The 22,010-nt window shown below is 35.4% G+C and overlaps 2 protein-coding genes across 4 annotated transcripts; one reads left to right on the top strand and one right to left on the bottom strand.

Annotated features, from left to right (window-relative positions):
- Nucleotides 1–496: 496 nt before the first annotated feature.
- Nucleotides 497–21,639, top strand: LOC101889225 (uncharacterized). 3 transcript variants are annotated; one of them, XM_005178328.4, is made up of 6 exons: nucleotides 497–985; nucleotides 10,619–11,087; nucleotides 11,160–12,457; nucleotides 16,156–17,211; nucleotides 17,790–18,341; nucleotides 18,409–18,845. In XM_005178328.4, exons 1-6 carry the CDS (start codon nucleotides 724–726, stop codon nucleotides 18,561–18,563), a joined length of 3,792 nt encoding a protein of 1,263 aa, XP_005178385.2. In that variant the 5' UTR covers nucleotides 497–723; the 3' UTR covers nucleotides 18,564–18,845. The 3 variants fall into 3 exon arrangements, with proteins under 3 accessions (XP_005178385.2, XP_005178384.2, XP_005178386.2); XM_005178327.4 differs by lacking the exons at nucleotides 16,156–17,211; nucleotides 17,790–18,341; nucleotides 18,409–18,845 and adding an exon at nucleotides 19,206–21,639 and having other exon boundaries at nucleotides 500–985; XM_005178329.4 differs by lacking the exons at nucleotides 497–985; nucleotides 16,156–17,211; nucleotides 17,790–18,341; nucleotides 18,409–18,845 and adding exons at nucleotides 7,602–8,215; nucleotides 19,206–21,639.
- Nucleotides 2,355–3,925, bottom strand: LOC101889626 (proteasome inhibitor PI31 subunit). The gene is made up of 4 exons (XM_011292141.3): nucleotides 3,579–3,925; nucleotides 3,216–3,512; nucleotides 2,776–2,933; nucleotides 2,355–2,714 (listed from the first exon to the last, which is right to left on the bottom strand). The coding sequence occupies exons 1-4, from the start codon at nucleotides 3,723–3,725 to the stop codon at nucleotides 2,480–2,482; spliced, it is 837 nt and encodes a 278-aa protein (XP_011290443.2). The 5' UTR covers nucleotides 3,726–3,925; the 3' UTR covers nucleotides 2,355–2,479.
- Nucleotides 21,640–22,010: the final 371 nt, after the last annotated feature.

The following is a 22,010-nucleotide window of genomic DNA, read 5'->3' as shown; positions in this document are numbered from 1 at the left end:
ATATCAGATACAACCTAGCAATTCATAGATCAAATTTTATCAAGTTCGGTTTAGATTTGGATATAGCTCCTTTATATATCTTCATCCGATTTTAGAGAATTAACATATAAAATCATTCACATATAATCGGAAATTATGGCCAAATAATAACAAATATTTTTAGTTTAATGTTTAACATAATGCTAATTCCTCCTGGTCTGACACGATAGAATAGGTTGAAATATTTCAGTGAACTGAGCAATTTTCCAAAAGTAAAATCAGTAAAATCACCAAGCAACATGAGTATGAGTTATATGTTACATTTACAACAGATGTTTCTGTTTCAGTCAATCACAGTGAACTGATAACCCCTGCTTGCCATTTTACGAATTCCGTTTTGTTTTTAGTTCCGATTATCTTCTCCTTTACAGTTACTTTCATTAACGGCATTGTATTTGTTTACACAGCCAATTAGCCAGCCAGCCAGCCAAATACAATTGTAGGTGTGTTCACATTCTGCGGTAATGCAAGTTTGTCACCCGGTTTGTTTAGTTTACAGTCCCGTCGGTCGGTCGGGTCGAAATACATACCGAACAGACAGACAGACAGCTTTGTTGGTCAAGCTGCCTTGCAGCCAAACATATCAATTCCACCAAATATCCTTTTCTAACGCCATTTTAGTTCACAGCCTTTGAAAAACTCTAAATAAAAGTTCCAAAAAAGAAAAAAATAAAACACAACAAAATGCCAGTACAGCGCCATTGTATTGTTAAAGGCTGCACTGAGCAGGGAGTACCATTGTTCAGTTTCCACTTGGAAAATATGGACGTATGGCTACAACAATTGGGTATGGTGGGTCGAGAGATTAAATGCTCCTACGAGAAGGTGTGTCAAGTGCATTTCGAGAACCACTGTTTTGCCAATCATATTAAGACTAAGCTACAACCCGATGCCGTTCCCACATTATTTCTCCAACCGAAGAAAATCGAAAGACAGGTCCAACCAGGTAAGCATACAATGCATGAGATTTAGTTTAATTAACAAAGTATGATTTTTACATTTAAGATTTCAATATAGTATTAAATAGCCTGTGATGCGGGTACCTTTAATGGGTCAGAAGAAATAGCTGTGAAAATAATGTTATACACATCCGAATAGACCAAAGGAAATTTCAATGCAAAACTGACAAGCAAGATCGATTATAGAAAAGTCCACATTTCGTTATGGAATAATTATGTCCTCTCCAAAGTGTAGAATCGGTTATAGCCCTTTTATCGGAGGAATATATTGTATTCCAATACGATTTTAGTCATGGTTATTATAAGGTATATGATGGAAACCATTACGTCTCGCTCCAGCATAAACCATAAAATTGACCAAGTTGTAATTAAAGTTTAGCTAGTGTTTGATTCTTGCCATTTACAATGCTACAGTTTCCATTTTAACATAAAAATTGCCAACACTAACACTGTGTTAATCGTGTAAGAAATGGAAGCCCTTATGCTTTAGATGTAAATTAACACAATGAACCAACAATCTACACTTCTATGACTTTGGGCCTATGTAGCTTAAAGACCATTAGTCCCATAAACAACATATAATTGGATAAACCTAATAATTTTGGTGTTCATCGTATGGAGAAAAGAAGCCCTTATATTTCATTGGCACAATAATGTAATAAAACAGCAATTCCAATATCTTACGGTCATGAGCCTTTTATACATCCCAAATTAACGTCTTCTATAGAATGACCATCTAAAGAGTTCTAAAAGTATTCAATACAAAATAATTTTAAGTCCTTCTATGCAATATCATATGCATATAGAATAATAAAATAATCTTAAACACAGAAGACCGAATGATTTGTATACGATGAAGAAATTTTAAAGGCTTTCTATATAAAGATCATTTTTTTGTAAATATATTTTATCAATGAAGATAATGGAATATATAATTATCTTTTCACATAAGACCATTAAAAGGCTTTCTGTACAGAGAAGGCCGTATCAAGACTTTCTTGTAAGGGCCTTCCATACTCAGAAGGTCCTGAAAAGATCTTTTATACGCAGAAAAGCTCTTCAAAAGTTTTCCCTTGCATCTTTTTTGTGTCTTCAATGTGCATAGAAGCAAAAAATAATGTACATTTTATGCACAAAATACCTAAGAATTGATATTATGATAGCCCTTATAAAGAAAGGATCTATAACTCTTCCGCAGAAATAAGCATTGAAATGTCTTCAAATGCCTCTTATTTGTTTTCTATGAATTGAAATCCTTCGTTGTAATTCAAAGCTTAAATTGCTGCCACCTTTATTCACTCTTTTCTTCAAGAAGTCTGTCCTTAAAGCCATTTTCTTGCAAATTCTAAGATTAAATTAATTTTTGAAATTTCCCCATATTTATTTCCTGCTAAATATAAAAATTCTTCATTCAATTATAAAATTATCCGTGTAATAAATTAGTGTTTTTGTTGTAGCCATTTGTTGTATTCAAACAGCTCTTACATATAATAATCTCCACCAAAACCACCAGGGGGTGGGAAATGATCTGGATTTGGATTGGGTCTAATACCACGTTCTGGTGGTCCATACGGATCAAAACGGGGACGTGGTCCATTATTTGGTCCAATACGAAATTCTGGATGTGACGGGAATGGAAATAAATTACCGGGACCGCCACGGCCCAAGGGATCCAAATCCCCACGGCCTACTTCGGGGAAACCAAATGGTAGAGGGCTGTGAAAGAGAGAAAAACGTTTAGTTTTGTGCTAAGTTTTATCCTAAACCCGTAACGCACCCTCCGAATGGTCGCCTGGGTTCTCCAATACGCAGTGGATCTGGGTCTGAGCCACCAAATGGGCGTCTTGGTTCCCCAACGCGTAAGGGGTCATGATCTGGACTAGATGTTGATGTTGTAGTCTGGGTTGTGACTTCACGGCTTGTTCCAGAAAATACCTATAATGACAAAATGTTAATATATTGCTGCTACAAATATTTTAAAGATGTACAGCCAAATTCTAAATGGTTACTTGAGGAGACTTCTTTATTGAGTAACTTAACTTGAGGAAGACAAGAGACGTATATTGATGTGAAATAAATGATTCATATTTTTATTTCAAAAATGTATGTTAGCCCTTTTTGGATACTCTCTATTAATTTGAATTTGATTGGTAAAGATAGTGACAAACAAGAAATCACCTCAAATGCCCATTCAGAGCGGAATTGATAGTATCTTACCGGTTCCAATAACTCCTTGCGATAACGATCTGTTAACTCGGATGCTGTTGGTATCATTTTCGTCAAACTTCCCTTTAGTTCTTTAACCAATTCTTCGGCATTTAGACAGATATTGGATACCTTGTGCGACTTGACATCCATTAAAGTAATTATCAATGAGCCTTCAGTGCGTAAACCCAACAATAAGTACAATTGCTTATTATGAACATAACGCAGGGCATAATTTTTCTCATCATCATTCCAATTGTCGGGCAAAAGTTCTGAACCAGATTCTTCGTCTTCTGTGGTTAAGGTTTTCTAAGCAAAAAATAAAGCATAAAATAAACTCAGTTGCGTTGCTCCAACTTCATTTACTCCACTTACATCGTCCCCCAAACCAATGCATCGAAACTGTGAATTCTTCGTCAACACAAAATGAACCAATGCAATTAGCAAGTCATCCTTTTTGTTTATTTGTGTGGCAATTGTTTTAAATAACAAATCCCAACCATAAAAATCTGTGGCCGACATAATTTCTTGCGCTTGCTTTTCTAGTTGTCAGCGTTTTTTTTTTATTTTCTTTTGCTTTCAATTTCACCACTGATTTCTCAAAATATTCTTCAGCTACTTTCAGCCTTCCATCAGTCGGCTATTTTGTTTATATCTGTTTTTATCAGCTGTTTCTTATAGACAAATAATTTTTGCGAATTTTTGGGGGAATTCTTTGTAATGGGACCGAAAATATACAACTGTGTGAGGAACAAGTAAATCCTTTAATATTGTAGTACGACAAATGACAGAACTTGCAGTGTGCTGTCATTAGACGTTGATGTACACAAATGGTGGAAGAATATATGTAGACGCGCCGACACAGATGCTGGGATAATGAACTGTCAAACCAATTTTGGAATAGAAAATATTGAATGAAAAATTATTTAAATTTGTAAAAATAGTTGAATGACGTAGTATAAGAAATATATACAAATCCATGGTACAATGATATCAAGGTAGGGCTATGATACCATATGATTTTAATTTTTTTTTATTTTCTTGGCTTAATCTGTCATCTTTATTTGTTTATGTATGTATTTTCTTTTCAATAACAAAAAAAATTGTTAAGAAAATATTCAAATTCGGGTTTTTTTTAAATGTTTATTTCAACGTATGCATCGACAAAATCTACAGTTTTTGTAGCGAAATAATCCTTTAGAGATATATAGTACATGATTTTGAGATGTAGTGTTGACCTTTCATTGTACCATGTACAAATCTACTTATATTTGAAAAAACATTTAATTTTTTTTTGACATATCAATGCTCCCAAGCGTTGATGCATCTACCTGTATTCTTCTGCCATGTGTACACATATAGCTAATGTCATGTTCTCATTGAGTAACTCCCACAATAACATGTGTATTCCAAGCAAGCCAGATATTTTTCTTTCGTGCTCACATTCGAATCGTAATACAAAATGCGGGAAACAGATTAAAGCTACAATCGTGACTTCGGCGTAAAAATTCAACATATTAAATGTTTGGATTTTCTTTCAAATATATGAACAGTTTTAATATTTGAATACCATGGCATAACTGGCTAATATCATTCTGCGTCGTCTCACAATTTACATTTACATATGTTCGGTTCTAGAACTGTTAAAAAATTACTATAATAACATATATTCTCTTTATGAGATCGGTTGAAGAATGCAGTCAACTTAAAAAAAAACAATAAAGTGGGTGGGGCCGTTACATGGTGGACATACACAACGGGAACCTATTTGCAGACGAATTCGTAGAAAATCCGTGGAAAATGTGGCAAAAATACATTTAAATACACATAAAATGATTTTTTTTTCACAGTCATCGGGTGTTTTCTTCGTAGAGGAACAAAGAAGTTTAAGGTTGACTTAGAAGATAGGTCAACTTTGAAAAAATTGCAAGTATAGAGGTCTACCTGTTTGGCTTGTAATGTCAGAATTACTATCAAAACAATTAAAAAAGCAAACAACTTGTTGCATTGATTTTGAATAAATAATTTAAAACCGCGGAAACTGAATGAATGGTCAAAATTTCTATTCAATATCATGTTCTATATATGTCTTATGGTTTATTTCGCGACAAAAACTGTAGATTTTGTCGATGCATTCGATGCAATAAGCATTTTGAAAACACCCGATATTTTCTGAACAATTTTTTATTATTGAAAAGAAGACACACACATAAGCAAATGAAGTTGACATATTAAGCCAGAAAAATAAAAAAATTTAAATCATATGGTAGTTCTGCCCTACCTTGAATTCATTGTACCATGGTTCGACCCTATCTTTCTTTTATGGTAGAAGAATGTCAAAATTTTTTAAGTGCTTTGCCAAAAATAAGTCGATTTTTATATGTTTTCTTTTACGACGCAAACCGGAGGCTGTAATGATATGTATTTTTCACAATTTAACAAATTTCAATAATTTTTAATTGCCGGTATTCAATATTCATTCATAATTTTGCTTTTTAATTTTACCGATATTTGTCGTTAACTAAAAAAATGCTTTAGATAATCACATTACAGATTTCTAATTTTTTCTACAGATCTTTTTTAATTTAACATTTTTATTAGTGATTAGTACGCAAATTTGGAACCAAGAACGTTTAATATTTTATTTTCATCAATGTTTAATTTTTTTCTTCAAATTTTTGCTTTTCTTTTTTTTTAATTTACGTTATTATTTATTTATTGTTTTCTCTGTACTTTTCCATTTAATTTTGTAAAAAAAAATATGTTGAATTTTACCCTGTGTTAACATATATTAACAGTAAAGCAAATTTGAGGTGTTACCATAACACTTTATCGTTGAACTGCTATAGCCATACACAGATGTATTTTTTGGTATTAAAACAATGAGATGCAAACGAGTAGTATGTACAACCGGTCTTTTTCTCTACAATTACAGCTGTTCATTTCAATATAACTTCACGAAATTATATAAATACACCGACATCGTGGTAATAGCTTGGATATATAGACAATACATTAGTGTGTGTTATCCATTCTCTATGAGTTTATACTAGGTTTAAATGACGGCGTTTTAATATATATGGGAATGCCATGAAATTAAACGTTGGATTAAAGACAGGTTGCCTTTGCTTTCATTGGCTGTTTAGGGTAGATTTCTGCAAAAATGTGACGAAAATAGGAAGGATAACTTTTGGCGATTATTATGAGATATTATCCATGTGTGTGGAATCAATTATAGAGTGTGGCGGTAGTATCGTATAATAATGAAGTCCTCTGATTTGAAAATGACCACACGTTAAACAAATCGTTTCTCTTTAATTGGTCTTCCCATTTAACTAGCTTTCTGCTATTAGCGACTTTGGCGGTCTCCGTCATATGGTGTGGTACCATAAGCTGCGAAGAATTATATATTTCTAATCATTAATGTTACAAGAATTGTTTTATATAGGAATATCGATAATTTGTGAACACTTCGCTAGTCTCATGTTTAGTCCCTTACTAAAACCGACTATATGGGTTCCGTGTTCTTTGAAATCCATAACTATGCCATTTCAGTATTCTGCTAGTATGTTGGTTACCGCTGCTAATAAATCGCAGATTAGCATCGGACACTATACACTGAGTTGTATTTCAGGGTTTTGAAAATAAATTTCTGATCAGTGAAAAATCTGTGACTCTCTTAGTGTTCGATGTGAAATGGAAAAAGGCTTTACATTTATGTTTTCAAAACAGGAATCCTACTTAAAAGTGAATTCATGCCCATTTTGACTCAATTTTGTCTGCAAAAATGGAAACCCACGAGAATTTCTTATCTTACTACATATTCAAAACATTTTAAATACGATTATTAAGCTAAATGGAGATATGATTATTTTATAGTCACAATTGGGATTTTATAACTATAATTCTTACCTGGAAAGGATTCTTACCAATGAACAACAATTACCTATTGGGGTTAAAGACTGACTTTCAGGGCAGGCTTTCAGGAATTCTGGCATTTATACTTTCACTTCTTTACGCTGCGAGTTGTAATTTTCTAATAGACTCTTGAATGTATTACGAGCCCATCGCTTAATCCGGTTCGAAGGGCCTGAATTTTACTTTTTAAAAAATGCTGATCGTTATGGATCGCTTCGGAATTCATTATAGATCAAAATCAAGATCCTACATTAGCCTATAATTGTAGTCCTATAATTACAACTATGGGTGACCAACCACCTACACCTACCTTCCGGATAACCTATAAACCACTTTTTTATTACAACAAAAGATTTTTATGATTCTTGAACCAAGATGGCGTCGACCAGTCAAGCAACGATGACAACGACCACACATTCCTTGTACTCGTCTCTTCTCTCCCTCTCTGTCTCATTTGCTCGTATAGCATTTTACACATAGCATAGCATATTTTGAATGGCACGAACAAAAACGAAGCGTCCGCCATATTGATGAATATTGTGTTCACATATAATTTTTTCGCATATGACGACAACGCAACGAACGACGACTACTACCAAGAGTCAAAGCATACAGTACATTTTTGTTGCGGCCACAAGAAGAGAAAGAAGAAAAATTATTTGGAAAAACAAAGGAAATATAGTTTTATAAAAGAAAAATTGGAAAATATTTTTTATTGAAAATCGAGAAAAGTTAAGCAATATTATGTGAAGAAAGGTGCAAAATTAAACAACAGTGTGTGTTTGTGCGATAACTTGATTGTTGGTTTTTTTTTCTCGAAAAGAAGAAGCAAACGAAAGGCAAAGGGAACAACTTTTTGTTGTTGATGGACGGACGGACAGGCAGTCGAAAGTGAAAATTAAATAATTTCTTCGAAAAAAGAACAAAACGTGTTGAAAATATTCCAACTTCTGGTCGGCCAGCGGTTACTGTGTGCCTGGCTAGCTTTTAAGAACAATTCCAAAAAACTATGAGTGAGGCTATGGCGGCGATGGCTGGAGGGAGCTCCAGCTTAGAAATGGCATCGCCATCCAATGTGGCTGACGGCAGCAAAGGTTTGTTCACGTTCATATGATTGTGTTTGTGTTGAATGAATGAGTGTTTACGTTTAGATATAAATTGCGCCAAAATTTGTTAATTCTATAGGAAACAAAGATGTTTAGTTAAATTTCAATATTAAATGTTTGTGAGGTTTGTAATTTTTTTTTTTCATTATATCTAATGAGAGTATAGGTTGCCTGCCATTTTGTTAAATTTCGGTCGAATTAATTTGCTGTACCGTGCAAGTCCATTTTGCCGGGCGAATTTAGGTAATATTCTAGTATAGACATACACCTTTTGACATAATGCAGTGTTGTATTTTAACCAGCTATAATGCCATTGCTAAAATTATCATTTGCTATAATTTTGCAGAAGCTTTAAATGAAAGCCTGTGTCCTTAGATAGGAAAGCTCCAAGTTATAGTTTTTAAAATGGCGTAGCGTTGCAAAGCTTCCAAATAACTTTTCCTAGAGGGAACATAACCTGTTGAAATAATAGTTTTTGGAACCGTGCTGTAAATCTTATAGTAGTACACTAACTAACGCATGGTAGATGTAAGCAAAACAGCTGATTCCAATTTGTTTAAAAACTGCAAAGCGATCGCAAATAATTAAAGTGGTCTTTTAAGAATCAGCTGTTTTTTTAGCTCAAATAAAGGTCAGTGGGATTTATTTTTGGTTCGTTTTGTACTTCCATAAGTATTTATTTTTGGACAAAGCTTATTTTTAGACTTGGTCGTATCATTATAGCAAATATTTTTGGGCTTGACTAGTACAAAATTCTCGGATTTGTTTTGAGTTGGCAACTTTGCATCTGCCAATTTTTTGATTTGTATTTATTGTATTGAAAAATAAAAACTAAATTTCAAAATCAATGATTCGAAAAAACGTACATTGTAGGCGAATTAAAATATTGAACAGTTTGGATCATATTTCATTATACTTAAAGCATTTTTACGTGTTATTGAAAACAACTTGTTGCTTCTAATTTTGAAGAATTTGAACAAAAAGCGGTCATACTTAATTACTTATTCAGCAATAGGTACTACATCGTTGTAAACCCTAAGTCATATGGCTATAGAGAGTATATATCATTTGATTGTTTATCGAAAGTAATGATTTAGACCCTCGGTCTCTTTGGACGAAATCCGTTTTAGGACATATGGAGTCGATCTGCCTGTCTGGCTGATGCGCACGATAAAAAAATGTTCAAAAAAAGATTAACCCATTTTGTTAAAACTTTGCAAATCCTAATGTTTATATCAATGCTAAGTCCAGGTGTGAAAGTGAAGAATGTCGTTCCAATCCTTCTAGTGCACCCCACAAATGGCTGAAATTTTAAGTAATCGTAATAATTATAAAATGCAAATTAATTGTTCGATTATCTAAAAATTGAAGATCGGATACAGCGGACTACTCCTTCTGGTAGCTACTCCACAAAGGGCAAACATTTGTAATATTTTTGCGTGCTTTGCTTCTTTTTATGGTTGTCCAATATATTTTATATCTGATCAAATCAGATGATTATTTGCATGCATTCCGTCTGTTTACTTTTCACAGTATTCTTGCAAAAGAGAATAAAACTATCTTACTCACTCAGATAGAAGTTGCTAGACAATTCCTGCGGGAAGAGTAGCCAGACAAACCTATTTCAGGGGATTTAATTTCATTCTTGTCCTCAAATACGAAATTCCTTCACTTTTCCTTCTAAAGTTTGCTAACGTAAACCATGGTACAATGAATTCAAGGTAGGGCAGAACTACCATATGATTTTAATTTTTTTATTTTTCTGGCTTAATATGTCAACTTCATTTGTTTATGTGTGCGTAATTTTTTCAATAATAAAAAATTGTTCAGAAAATATTCAAATTTGGGTGTTTTCAAAATGCTTATTAAAACGTATGCATCGACAAAATCTACAGTTTTTGTCGCGAAATAAACCATAGAGATATATAGAACATGATTTTGAACAGAAATTTTGACCTTTCATTCATTTTTCGCGGTTTGAAATTATTTATTCAAAATCAATGCAACAAGTTGTTTGCTTTTTTATTGTTTTGGTAGTAATTCTGACATTACAAGCCAAACAGGTAGACCTCTATACTTGCAATTTTTTCAAAGTTAGCCTACCTTGTCTTCATTGTACCATGACGTAAACCATTTTTGAACTATTTTCTAGAAAGCCATTCGATTACTTAAAAAACGTAAGAATTGCAGTCAAATTTGAAGTCTTGCATCTGATGTCGAAAGTATTCCTATTTGTTTTTGGAAATATTAAATTGGACATTGACCGATTCCCTCCTTTTTAAGCGTCTTTAACTGTAATCAATATTTAAATATATTTTTAATACACTTTCAAAACACAATCTGATTTACAATTTCCTCTAATACTATCTTCTTCCTTATACTCATTTCCAGCTGTTAGCTATGAATTCCATTCGAGCATCTCAGAAGAAGAAAAACGTTTTTATCTCAAAGCCTATCCAACGGTGGACATTGTACGTGATCGTAAAGTTCATTGTACAGTATGTAAGACACATATTGGAACAGCACCCGTACAGGAGACTGGAATTAAAATGCATCCAATTCTAAGGGTTACACATTGTTTGAAATGTCACGATTTTTATAATAGCGGCGAATTTAGTAAGGGCGAAGATGGCTCGGAATTGTATTGCCGTTGGTGTGGTCAAGGTGGCGAGGTATACTGCTGTTCCAGTTGTCCCTATGTCTTTTGTAAATCTTGCATTGTCAAGAATTTGTCTCGTGGTGTGGTGGCCGATATTGAACAGAATGAAAATTGGAATTGTTTCAGTTGTGCCCCGAAAATCTTGTGGCCACTGAGGGCACAGCATTGGGCACTAATGAATTACATAGAACAGCAAAAGAAGTAAGTATGATGGAAGTCAAAATCCGTGTTTTTTCATCCTTTCATATTAATGTTTTCCTTTAATGCTTTCAGAGAAGCCTATGCCATGAATCTGAGCGAACAGGAATTAGATCAATTTCTCCGTCGTGACCGTAGTAAATGTTGCCGTTTGGCCAAAGCAAAGTGTGGCAATATGTCTGATTCTATGGAAAGTTTAGATTCAGTGTTATCCAAGCGTAGTCAAGGTTCTTCGGGCTCAGCAAAGAAAGCTGCAAAACATGGAACAACGCCCTCACCACAACAGCCCAATGCTAAAAGACCGAAAAACAATGATGAAGTGGTTTGCACACCTGATTTACTTAGCATGTTGGAACCGGATTGCCAGATTACCGTCTCACAGAAAAATAATGGTGGCACTCCTCAGCGACCTTTGTCCACACAATCCGGCCCATCGCCCAGAATTATATCCATACAACAATCGCCGAACAGCTTTGGTGGTCAAAGCGTGAGCAGTTCTACACCCAAAACTTCGGCACCGCCGCCTTTGTTGCTGAGAAATACTGCCATAAAATTAAGACCAGCTACTCAGCCACCAATTGTACGTCGTACTGTCATTGGCCCGCGGGCACCTGCACCGGGTGGAAATACCGCTCCAGTGTATCATACCATTAATGGTTATCGCATTGATTTGAATTCGGCTGCACAACAGGAGACATTCCGTTTGCCCAATGGCAAACTGATTCAGGTCAAGAGACAGGGTCCGCCTCCGGGCTCCAATCAGGCGCCAACAACTAATTGGCAACAAATGTCCCAACAACAGCAACAACAAAGGGTGGTGCCACAAACAATTGCCTCTAGGCCAGTGCAAATTACCGCACACCCGTATCCGGGACCGAATGCCATTCAAACACCTGGCCAACCGCAGGTGGTGCGTTATCATAATAACGTCATTGGTTCTACAACAATTAATGCTATTGCTCACAATGGGACTCCATTGCAGGCTATAAATGGTCAAATACCAGCACAGGCACAAGTCGTACCCAATGCCCCTCAAATGGCCCCCGGTCAACCGATTCGTCCTGTTATGGTGCGTCACATTTTCCCCGATACTCCAATAGGGCAGGCCCGCACCCAGCTCCAGGAACAAGTGTTCAATGCTATGGAAATTTGTACACATCTAACGAACAAAGTTCAAACATTGACCAATTCGAATGCCTATAAACAGGCCAAAAATTATTTGGAAGTTAAGGAACTCTATATACATTTGTCGTATTTGCTCACCTATGCGATTGGTCGTTTTAAAGGGCTGCAAGATAAATGTTTGGCTGATATGCGTCATCTTGGCTTTGGCAATGATGCTGATTGTTTAGAAAATGGCCAACTGGCAGCAGGTAAGTTTGTTTTGTTTTTGTTTATGAGTTGTTCATAGCCTTAAAATCGTTTATTACTCCGAGTACTCTATTCGAATATAGAGTGGTTGTAGTACTCACATTTTCGAAAAATTTGAAAAAAAAAAAGAATTTTCTGTATTCATATAGGTTGTGTACATTTGCAATACCAATATGACAATAAGAAGATAAACGCTTCCAAATTGCTGTTGCAATAGTTTTAAGCTTGCTTTCGTATAATTGAATTTGAACACGAGTTCAAAGAGTGCGCATTCGGTTAACAATTCTAATTCCCTTATCAGTTATAATTAGAATGGTGGGACTATTCACATTTGTCTGTTTCTTCAGATACTAAAGGATTTTTGTGTCATACTGGAGTGAAATATGTGAGCGTTATACCTCTTTGTTAGTTACTACTAATGCGCTTTATCCTAATATTTTAATAAATCGTATTTGTTCAGGCCAATTACAGGGTTAAATAAAAGAAATGCAATAAAGTCAAACGCCATAATTTTTACATTGTTCCTGTTGGAATGTCCAAGGTAGCGCGGCCAAAATGTTTGCGTGCCCAAGGCTTTAATACACCCTCCAGAATATTTTCGAGAAAATATTCGGCATTTATTCTGATGCCACGGTCGATTAATGCGAGCTGAGAGCTACCATCGGCTGTTATGGCGGCCCACACCATCACCATGGCTGGCGCTTAAGGTCTGGTGGCCAACTGAAGGTGTACATTTTCAGGTGACCTCTTTGGCAAGTAAACACGATCATTTTGTTCGTTTACAATGAATGTTTTCTCATCGGAGAAAACCAAATTCGGCAGTTCACCACTTTCGGTCAAGCGAAGCAACTCTTTATCTCTTTTGAGTTTATTTTCTTTCTGTTACGGTGTATGTTCTTGCACTTTTTGGAATTTCAATGGTTGTAATGGTTGTACACCGAGCTCATTTTTCAATATTTGCCGAATGGAATATTGCGATATGTTCAGCTCACGCCCTTTTTTCGGCCACTGCGACGCGGGTTTCGATCAAGTCGCTTCTTTACTTTTCGTACCATTTCTGCTGATGTTCCTGTTTTCTTCCGTCGCCCTCTTGAAGTTGGGCTACGCTACCAGTATCACGGTAACGAGCGATGGTACGAGACACAAGATTTATTCACATTTAAATGCTGGAGTGCTCTAAAGATAGCCACTTGTGGTTTTCCAACCAAATATAAAGAAATCACACAATCACGCTTGAATTCCATCAGGAATAACTTTTTTCTGGAAAATTTTCACCTAAATGTTTTTGTACGCTTGTAAACAATATAATGAGCTATCACTGGAATAATTTTAACAGCTGTCGGACGATTGCGTTACAAATGAAAGCAGTCTGAAGTCGGTTGCAGCTTTTTCATTTCACCCTGTATGTTTTTGAATGTTAAATTATAAACACACAGTGGTGGGACGCGATAACCGCAACCATACGGTCCGATTGTAGGGGGATAAAATTTTGAGACAACCAAATTGGCCTTAAATTTCCTAGCGGAATAGCAAATATGTCCAACAGTTGTATAGCTCTAGATTTTTTTCAAACTGAAATCTTTATTTTTCTCAGGATTTTTATCCGACGTTTCACATCTCTTTTAGACTTTTCAATATAGGAGCATCTTATCTTATGGAATTTACAGGGTTGTCCATATTCGATGAACCCAACTGGCAACGCCATAACTTTTGACAGAGATGTCACATCGCTTAATGACATACCGCGTTTGAAGCGTCAGTCGAAGCAGATTTTTACCATGAACCAATACACGCCACGCGAAATAGTTGAAATTTACATTCAACAGAAGAGGTCAATTGTGAAAACTCAACGTGCTTTTAAAACATTAAAAAATGTGAGAAGTGCGCCTTCTAAGACACCATTAAGCGTTTATACGAACAATTTTCGATTGGTAAGGCTCTTTCTAATCCGAAGAGGCCATATAAAAATCGACCAAGGCGATCGACCGAGAATATCGCTGCCGTACGAGCCAGTGTTGAGAGGTCCCCAAGAACAGCCCAAAAACGCCGTTTTCAGCAGTTGGGCATGGCTCGATCCACTTTACAACGGATTATTCGCATTGATTTGCATTTGTTCCCGTACAAAATTCAATTGACGCAAAGAATGTTGCCTGCGGACAAGCCTTGTCGATTGGAATGGGCCCAAAGAGTCATGGGTCCGTCGAATATGGGCAACCCTGTACATCATGGGCATGAAGAGTTTTGAAAATGGAAATTGCAAACCGGCTGATTCTCCCGGTTCAGTTACTATTAAAGTTGGGAATACAATTTTGTTTTGTGTTACTCGAAACTCACTAAGCATATTTGCCGTAAGTAACAAGGAACAATAGAAATAGAAGTTTTTTGGTATGCTCAAACTGTGTATTGGAAAAGATACGCATGATATATTAAATACAAATTTCAATATTCTGACACCCTTTGCGAAAAAATGTTCATTGGGCCACACTATCCAAAACAGTGATTCTGAAAGAAAGGAGAGAGTAGAATAAAGAAGGCAAAGCAAAAGGATACTAGCTGAAAAAGCATATATCTGAAAGAAAGTATTAGGAAAGGAGCACAATTAAGAGATAGTTTATTTCTGAAGAACATATTTTTGTCCGGAAGGTCTATCGGCTAAAAAACTTGTTTTAATTTTAGTTGCGGTTTAGGTTTTGCTTTGTGAGGCAAAAACATCACTTAGAAACCATTGTATTAACAGTATGAACAAATTTGAAAAAATTAGATGGAGGATTGTAGAAGTTGGAACAATAGTAATGTAGAGTGCAAAAATATACCTTATGAAGAGACAAAGAAGGCCTCAACTGCTTACGTAGTAGAAGACGGTTTTCTGTCCAAAAGCATCGGACACACAGAAGATGTTTTGTTTTTTACATTTCATCAGAATGCAATTTACGATTTTAAAGACCATCATGGTAAGAAATCCTTTAATTAGAAGGTCTTAAGGCCCATTGCATTCTAGGAATTAATGTACGATCCATAATAGTGAATATGACTAAATTCCAACCCCATGGCATCCATAATTAATTTAGTAGTTGTAATTTAAAATTTTATAAAAAATATGTTATTTATGTATTTATCATTGTCTTAAGTCATTTTTCTTACACATGGACTTAAATTAAGTGTTATACGAAAAACAAGATGTTCTGAAAATATGTTAAATAATCATTAATGAAAAAAATGAAGAAAGCTTCACTAAAGATATAAAATAATTTACAAAACCGGAATGTAAGTACATAAAAGATATTAAAGACTAACCGAAAATGAGTTGTATTTCATTGACTTCCGGCTGCTACTATTCTATATTAAATAAATATTGGAAAGTAAAATAACCAGCATGGACTCCATAGAAGTAGTTCGATCCAGTTCCTGTTTCTCCCAACCAACTGCTAATGAATTGTTAACTCATATATAGAAAAAAAACGATGTGTCTCTCAATGGCACCTTGATTTTTGGTCCATGTGTTGTAATACTCGCATCTTTGCTTCTTTTCTTCACGCAGTATGAAAAAAGAAAAGAAAACGATCGAGTAAAAGAAAAAATGTCTGAAGGCAATGAAATTAAAACTCATTTGACGTTATTTTCAATTGTTTTTCTTTTAATTATCTATTCCTTGCTTTTTTTCATGGTTAATCATTTACTTCGCCGCTTCGCCCACCTTCAGCTGTTGATTATGTCTGCTATGGCCAGTTGGACGATGTTGATTTATTCAATACTGGTTCGAATAGTTTTCACAATCAAGTGTATGAATATCGCAAAAGTTTACATGCCAATCTCAAGGATGGTGAAGATGGCCCACGATCACCATTGCCCCCGATATTTGAATTGGGACAAGGTAAATCAAATGAAATATCCGATGATGAAAATGGCGAAGATAGTCTATTGGAAGCACCTGAAGGTGAAACAACAAAAGGCGGCGATCAATGGTTGGCTGCTGGTGATGATTCTCCTGCTCCGACCTACGATCAAGAGAATGAAGAAAATGAAGAGCCCGATGAATCGTATATGGATAATGATGACGACGAGGATGGTTATGGCAGATCTATGGGTGGTTATGGTAGTGGTTTTATGCAGGGCACCGAAGAATCCATGCGTCGCAATGAAGAATCTCATGCTTATGATCGGAAACTAACGCGTCTGGTGTCACAATATCCCTCAATATGGTGCACTCGACATCCGGATTATGGCAACTTTGAGGTGACCCGCAAACAATGGCGCATTATTGCAGCTCATTTTGATCGTAACGAAAATATTAAGCTACGTTGGAAGAATATACGCAAACGTTTTGTACGCATTGAAAAACGTATTGCCGATGGAAAACGTTTCAATGGCCACTTTGACAAGGCAATGGCGTTTTTGGCAAATCGTGATTTACCACCAAATCAATGGCTGCCCGTTGATTGTGGTGAAGATGATGGTGACACATATGATCGCCGGCAATTGGATGCCATGGAGAAGAATTTAATACGTCGAGAAAAAGATGAATTTGGCAGTAGAAAAGGCGCAGATGGTGGTTTTTCTGCTGTTACAGTAACAAGAAATCCGCATAATTATCAACCAGCCATAAAACCCATTGAAATCGATCCATTAGATTTAAAAATTATAACATTTGTCAAAACAAATCCAGTGTTGTGGAGAAAATCAATGGACCCGGAGGCCGATAAAATTGATGAACAAACTCGTTGCACTGTCTGGAAACAATTGGCCAAATCAATGGAGAGTAAGTAGAAACAAATTATGATTTATTCAATTAGTAATCAAGAGGTGAAAACAAACTGACAAGCGGAGGAGGTTACAAAACTTTCTGCAGTTAAATAAGAAGACGAATAACAGTGCCTGGCTATATAGTCAGACGCTTCGTTGCCCAACATACCTTTTTTACAGCCATTAAAAAGGTTAAAAGAGATATTAGATGGAGATTCGAAAGGCACTCCCCGATTCTCGTTATATGTCTAGATTTCAGTATAACCATATACCTCCTGTCTTTCGATGCCTTGAAGGGTCAGCCACCATTTTCTAACGGATTAACTTTGTCATAAGTCCCAAATATCCACCCATACCCTTTGTCATTTCATACACGCCTATACACATTGTCATCTGTCCATACCCTGTCCTACGTCTAAATTCGGTGAGTGTATAAAATCTTATAGAAAAAGAAATAGTTTGACGTTTTTATGGTCCCTGTAGTAGATGTTCATTCCTCTTGGTTTTAAGTATGTTAATTCATCTCTTGATTCAATTGATTTTTTCTTTTAATTTTACGTTACTAATTAGTTTTGACTTTTGTATCCTACCCAGATGTAACCACCGAATACATAAAGGACCGTTGGCAACATTTATATGAAATGTATAAAACCTTCCGTTTAAAAACCATTAAATCTTCAGAAGATCGTGCTAATCTTGAATTGAAATACTCAAAATATCTTGCGAAGCTATACTTCCTCTACAAGATAGATGAAAGTGAATTGCGCAATGAGAATAATGGGCTCTTTGAGGATTGTTTTGAGCTGGAGGATGACGAAGAAGCCGAAGAAGAAGAACGAGAAGCTGCAGAAGCAGCTGAACGTAAAACGGCAGAGAAACCCGATGCTGGTGGTGACACCTCCGAGCATGATAGTGGTCAAGAAGAGGCAAATGCCGATAAGAGTAACGAAGAGAAAGAAAAAACTCTGAAAGCAACACCCACAAAATTACAAGATATGCCAGACGATAAAGAATTCCTTCAGAAATTAGTGGAGTGCGTCAGGGAATACCCTGCTCTGTGGGATACAAATAATGCGGACTACAATGATATTATGATACGTGATAATCACTGGCAAGAGATCGCCACAAAATTGGAAGAATTTAAACGTAGGTCTATACTTAAGTGTTTGTAACTCAAATCTAAGCGATTCTTTTTTTTTTTTCAAACTTGTAGGTGAAGTCAAGACGATTAAACTACGCTGGCAGTTGGCCAAATTCAGCTATTATCGCTACAGACGTGAAAACGGTGAAATTTCGGAAAATTCCAAAATGGAACAGTATTGCAAAAACCTACCCATTGATGATATGGAATTTTTAAATTATTCTTAGAATTGTGTATCTCATTTTAATTAAGCTCATTCCCCATATTCCCCAAACTTTTCTCACACTTTAGAATAAGTTTTTAAAGATTGTATTAATATATTTTGTATGTGTTTATTGGATATTATCCTTTAGCCTCCTTTTCTCGTACACTCGCCATTTTACATTATAACTTTATTTTTATTTTTAATTATTTATATTTTTATAATCTTTTTGTATTTCTCTTACTAAAATAGTCATAAATATTTCAAAAATACACATCCAATACCACAAAATTCTTGAGAATATTGTGCGCAAATATAAACGAATATACTACAACTGTAAGCCAATAAACGCAAGGCATTTTAATTACGAAAAAGTACATGGTTTTACTTTCCAATGATTCGGTTCGATTTGAATATTGCTTCAAATTGAAAGGCAGAATGAAGTGCTTTCGCGAAATGTTGTCGGATACAACTTTTCTTTTATAAAGAAGTGGCTAGATAGCTACTTATTCTAAACAAGAAAATAATTAATAACCCTTTTTCTTTGGGAAATCTTTTTTGTTTCTTAAAAAAATTACTTTCCAAAGTTTGTGCAAGTTTTCTTGATTGGTTAGTTATAACAAATCCCTAAAAGTGTATTGACTTTGTCATATTTGATTTTTTGCAGACAAACAAGCCAGTGATGATGAAGATAATGAAATTGAAATTGTGGAACCTAAAACCGATCTTATAACCCTGGATTCCGATGATGATGAACCTACGCCGACACCAACTGCAACACCAACGGCAGCGTCTAAACCCACACAAACACAGCCACTTATTAAAATTCAAAAATCTATACCAGCTACGCCACCAACATCCACAACCATAGCTCAAAGCCGGGTCGTCATAACACCCCTACTGTTGAACCAACAAAAAACACCATCAGCTTCCAACAATATTATGAGTGCCAGGGGTACCTATGTTCCTCCAACTGCAGCAAAAATTACTCCAATCAAAGTTGGCCATTCCTCGGCACCAATGCCTCTTCCCCCTCTAGTTCCGGTCACCACCGCCACAACCCCAACCCCAACGCCGCCGAAGGGTGTGCCTAGCGAGGAAGAGGACAACATGGATTTAATGAGTATGGCTCAAAGTTTTCTGGCCAGCATGTTGGAAGTTGATGTCAACGATGGTTCTTCGCTTAGCAGCTGCGATTCAACACCACACAAGAAAAAGCAGCCACGTAAGAAATTGACCAGCAAACCAAATCCGACGTTGATTAAACAGAAGGCCATTATGGAGCTAGAACGTTTGGAAGAAATGAAACGTAATGATCTGAAGTTGAAAATGAAATGTAAGGTGGAATTGAGTAGGGCTGAAGATGAATATCCCTTCGTCAAAAACCTACTGGAGGCTAAGAAGAAAAATGAAGAAGATATGAAAGTGAAGAACTCGCCGGATGGTACAACCATGATGGTAAATACAGGCCAGGAGACAGTGGAAGTTCATTTAGTTATTGAAGATGATCTGCTGAACAGTTCACTTGAGGAGAAATCCTCTAAGGAGGAGGAACATGGCAACAGAGAAAAAACGAAAAATGAGGAACACAAGCGAAAAGCATCTACCGAAACAAATCTCGAAGACGAAGATGGTAATGGAAAGAAAAATACTGCAATGGAAGTTTTTGAAGTATCTGATGATGTGCTGGCAGATGCCAAAGAAAATAGTTTAGAAATTTTAAGACAGAAAGAGGCGAAAGCATCGATAGAAGAAGAAAAGTCTATCGACGAAAAGGCAATTGAATCTTCAGCTAAAGAGCCCAAGGAAAATAGTGAAGAGTTTTCAGTTACTGAAACAATAGAGAAACTGGTAAAATCAAAGGAATCTGTGGTGGAAACGAGTGAAGAGTCTAAAATGGAAGTTGATGCTTCCCCAGAAGAACAATCTCAAAGATGTGAGGAAGAAACACCAGCAAAGATTGCAGCCGACAGTGATGATGTAGATGTTTATAAAGAAATTGCAAAGGTGTTGCAACGAAAGAGCAGCGTAGAGGAACAACAACAAGAAACAGAGGACACTGTACAGGAGAAGATAACTGCTGCTGTTGCTAATACTATGACCACAACAGAGCAAAATGCTGAGAATAATGACAATTTAACTCAAGGAGACACTGAGAAAGACTCAAACATCGAGAAATGTATTGATAGCGCCAGCGAAGAAGTTACCGACGATATTTTGCAAAAACCATCTACCCCCCTTGTAGATGAAACTATGGAAAGTGATGACATTCAAACGGATATTAATCAAACGCCTACAACAACTCGAGAAGCTGAAATCTCGTGTATTGATGCAACTAGTAAAGAACAAAACACTGCATATCCTTCTGTAACAGAAGAAACGCAGTCCGTAACGGAAGAAAAAGAACAACAGAAAAGTACCAGCAATGGTAATGTCTAATTTAAGGGAAATTCCAGCTGAATTATGTTGGACTAAAACAAAATCATAGCATATACTTTACATATAGATATATAAACAAATATATATTAAGTATGTCTGAAGTAATTATTAAACTAGAATCGAATAGGGTTGTAAAGAACGAACGATTGTAATTTGTGTTAGCTATCCATCAAAAGGTTCAAAATCATTTTTTTTCTAATTTTTTGTTTTTTCAATGCCATTAAAGAGTTCTTTATAATCCTATTCTATGAAATTTCTATTAAGTTGAAACAACACAATACAAAAAAAAAAAAAAAATATTTTTTATGAACCCTTCCTCGTTACACCTTGCAATCCTGAGAAAAAATAATACAATTATATTGTTTTTACTATCTTTAAAATTTGCCTTCCTTTTTTACCTGCAGTAACAGGTATTGAAAATATTAATGAATAAACTTTTTTTTTGTATTTAGTTGTAGTTGTATAAATTTTGAATTAAGCGACAATTTATTAAATTTTTAATTAATATTTTATTTTAATATTAATTATTTTAATTTGGAAATTCTATACTGAAATTTCAACATGTTTATTCAACTGGTTGTACAATATTGATTATTTTTTGTATTTGATTATTGAAAATGCTAATAAATTTTGATTTTGAGACAATACAACAATAGCAAAAAGCGTCTTAAATAAAAAGGGTGTTTGAAACGAAATGGTTTTGTGGGAAACGGTGTTAAAACCGAACGAATTTATTAATGAATTGTTACGGTTGGCGTTGTCTTTTATCGACGAGTTCATTGTCGTAGTTGATGTTTCTATGGGATAAGAATTCATGATAAAATACATTTAATCAGATAAATTTATGGCATTTCTATTGAAAACTTATTTATGTCCTCATATAGCACTCGATAAAATGCAGATTTTTATTGTGGATTTCAGTCGAATTCATTGTTCATAGTTTTTTGGAATAAGATTTCCGTAATACCGAAAAATACCAACTACGCCAAAGTCAAATCAGTATTTTAAATGAAAAAAATGGGGATAGTTTTTC

Source organism: Musca domestica, unplaced genomic scaffold (genome assembly GCF_030504385.1).
Source record: "Musca domestica strain aabys unplaced genomic scaffold, Musca_domestica.polishedcontigs.V.1.1 17, whole genome shotgun sequence".
Classification (NCBI taxonomy): Eukaryota; Metazoa; Arthropoda; class Insecta; order Diptera; family Muscidae; genus Musca; species Musca domestica.
The sequence above is the reverse complement of the archived record's forward strand: the minus strand, read 5'-3'. Positions and strand labels throughout refer to the sequence as shown.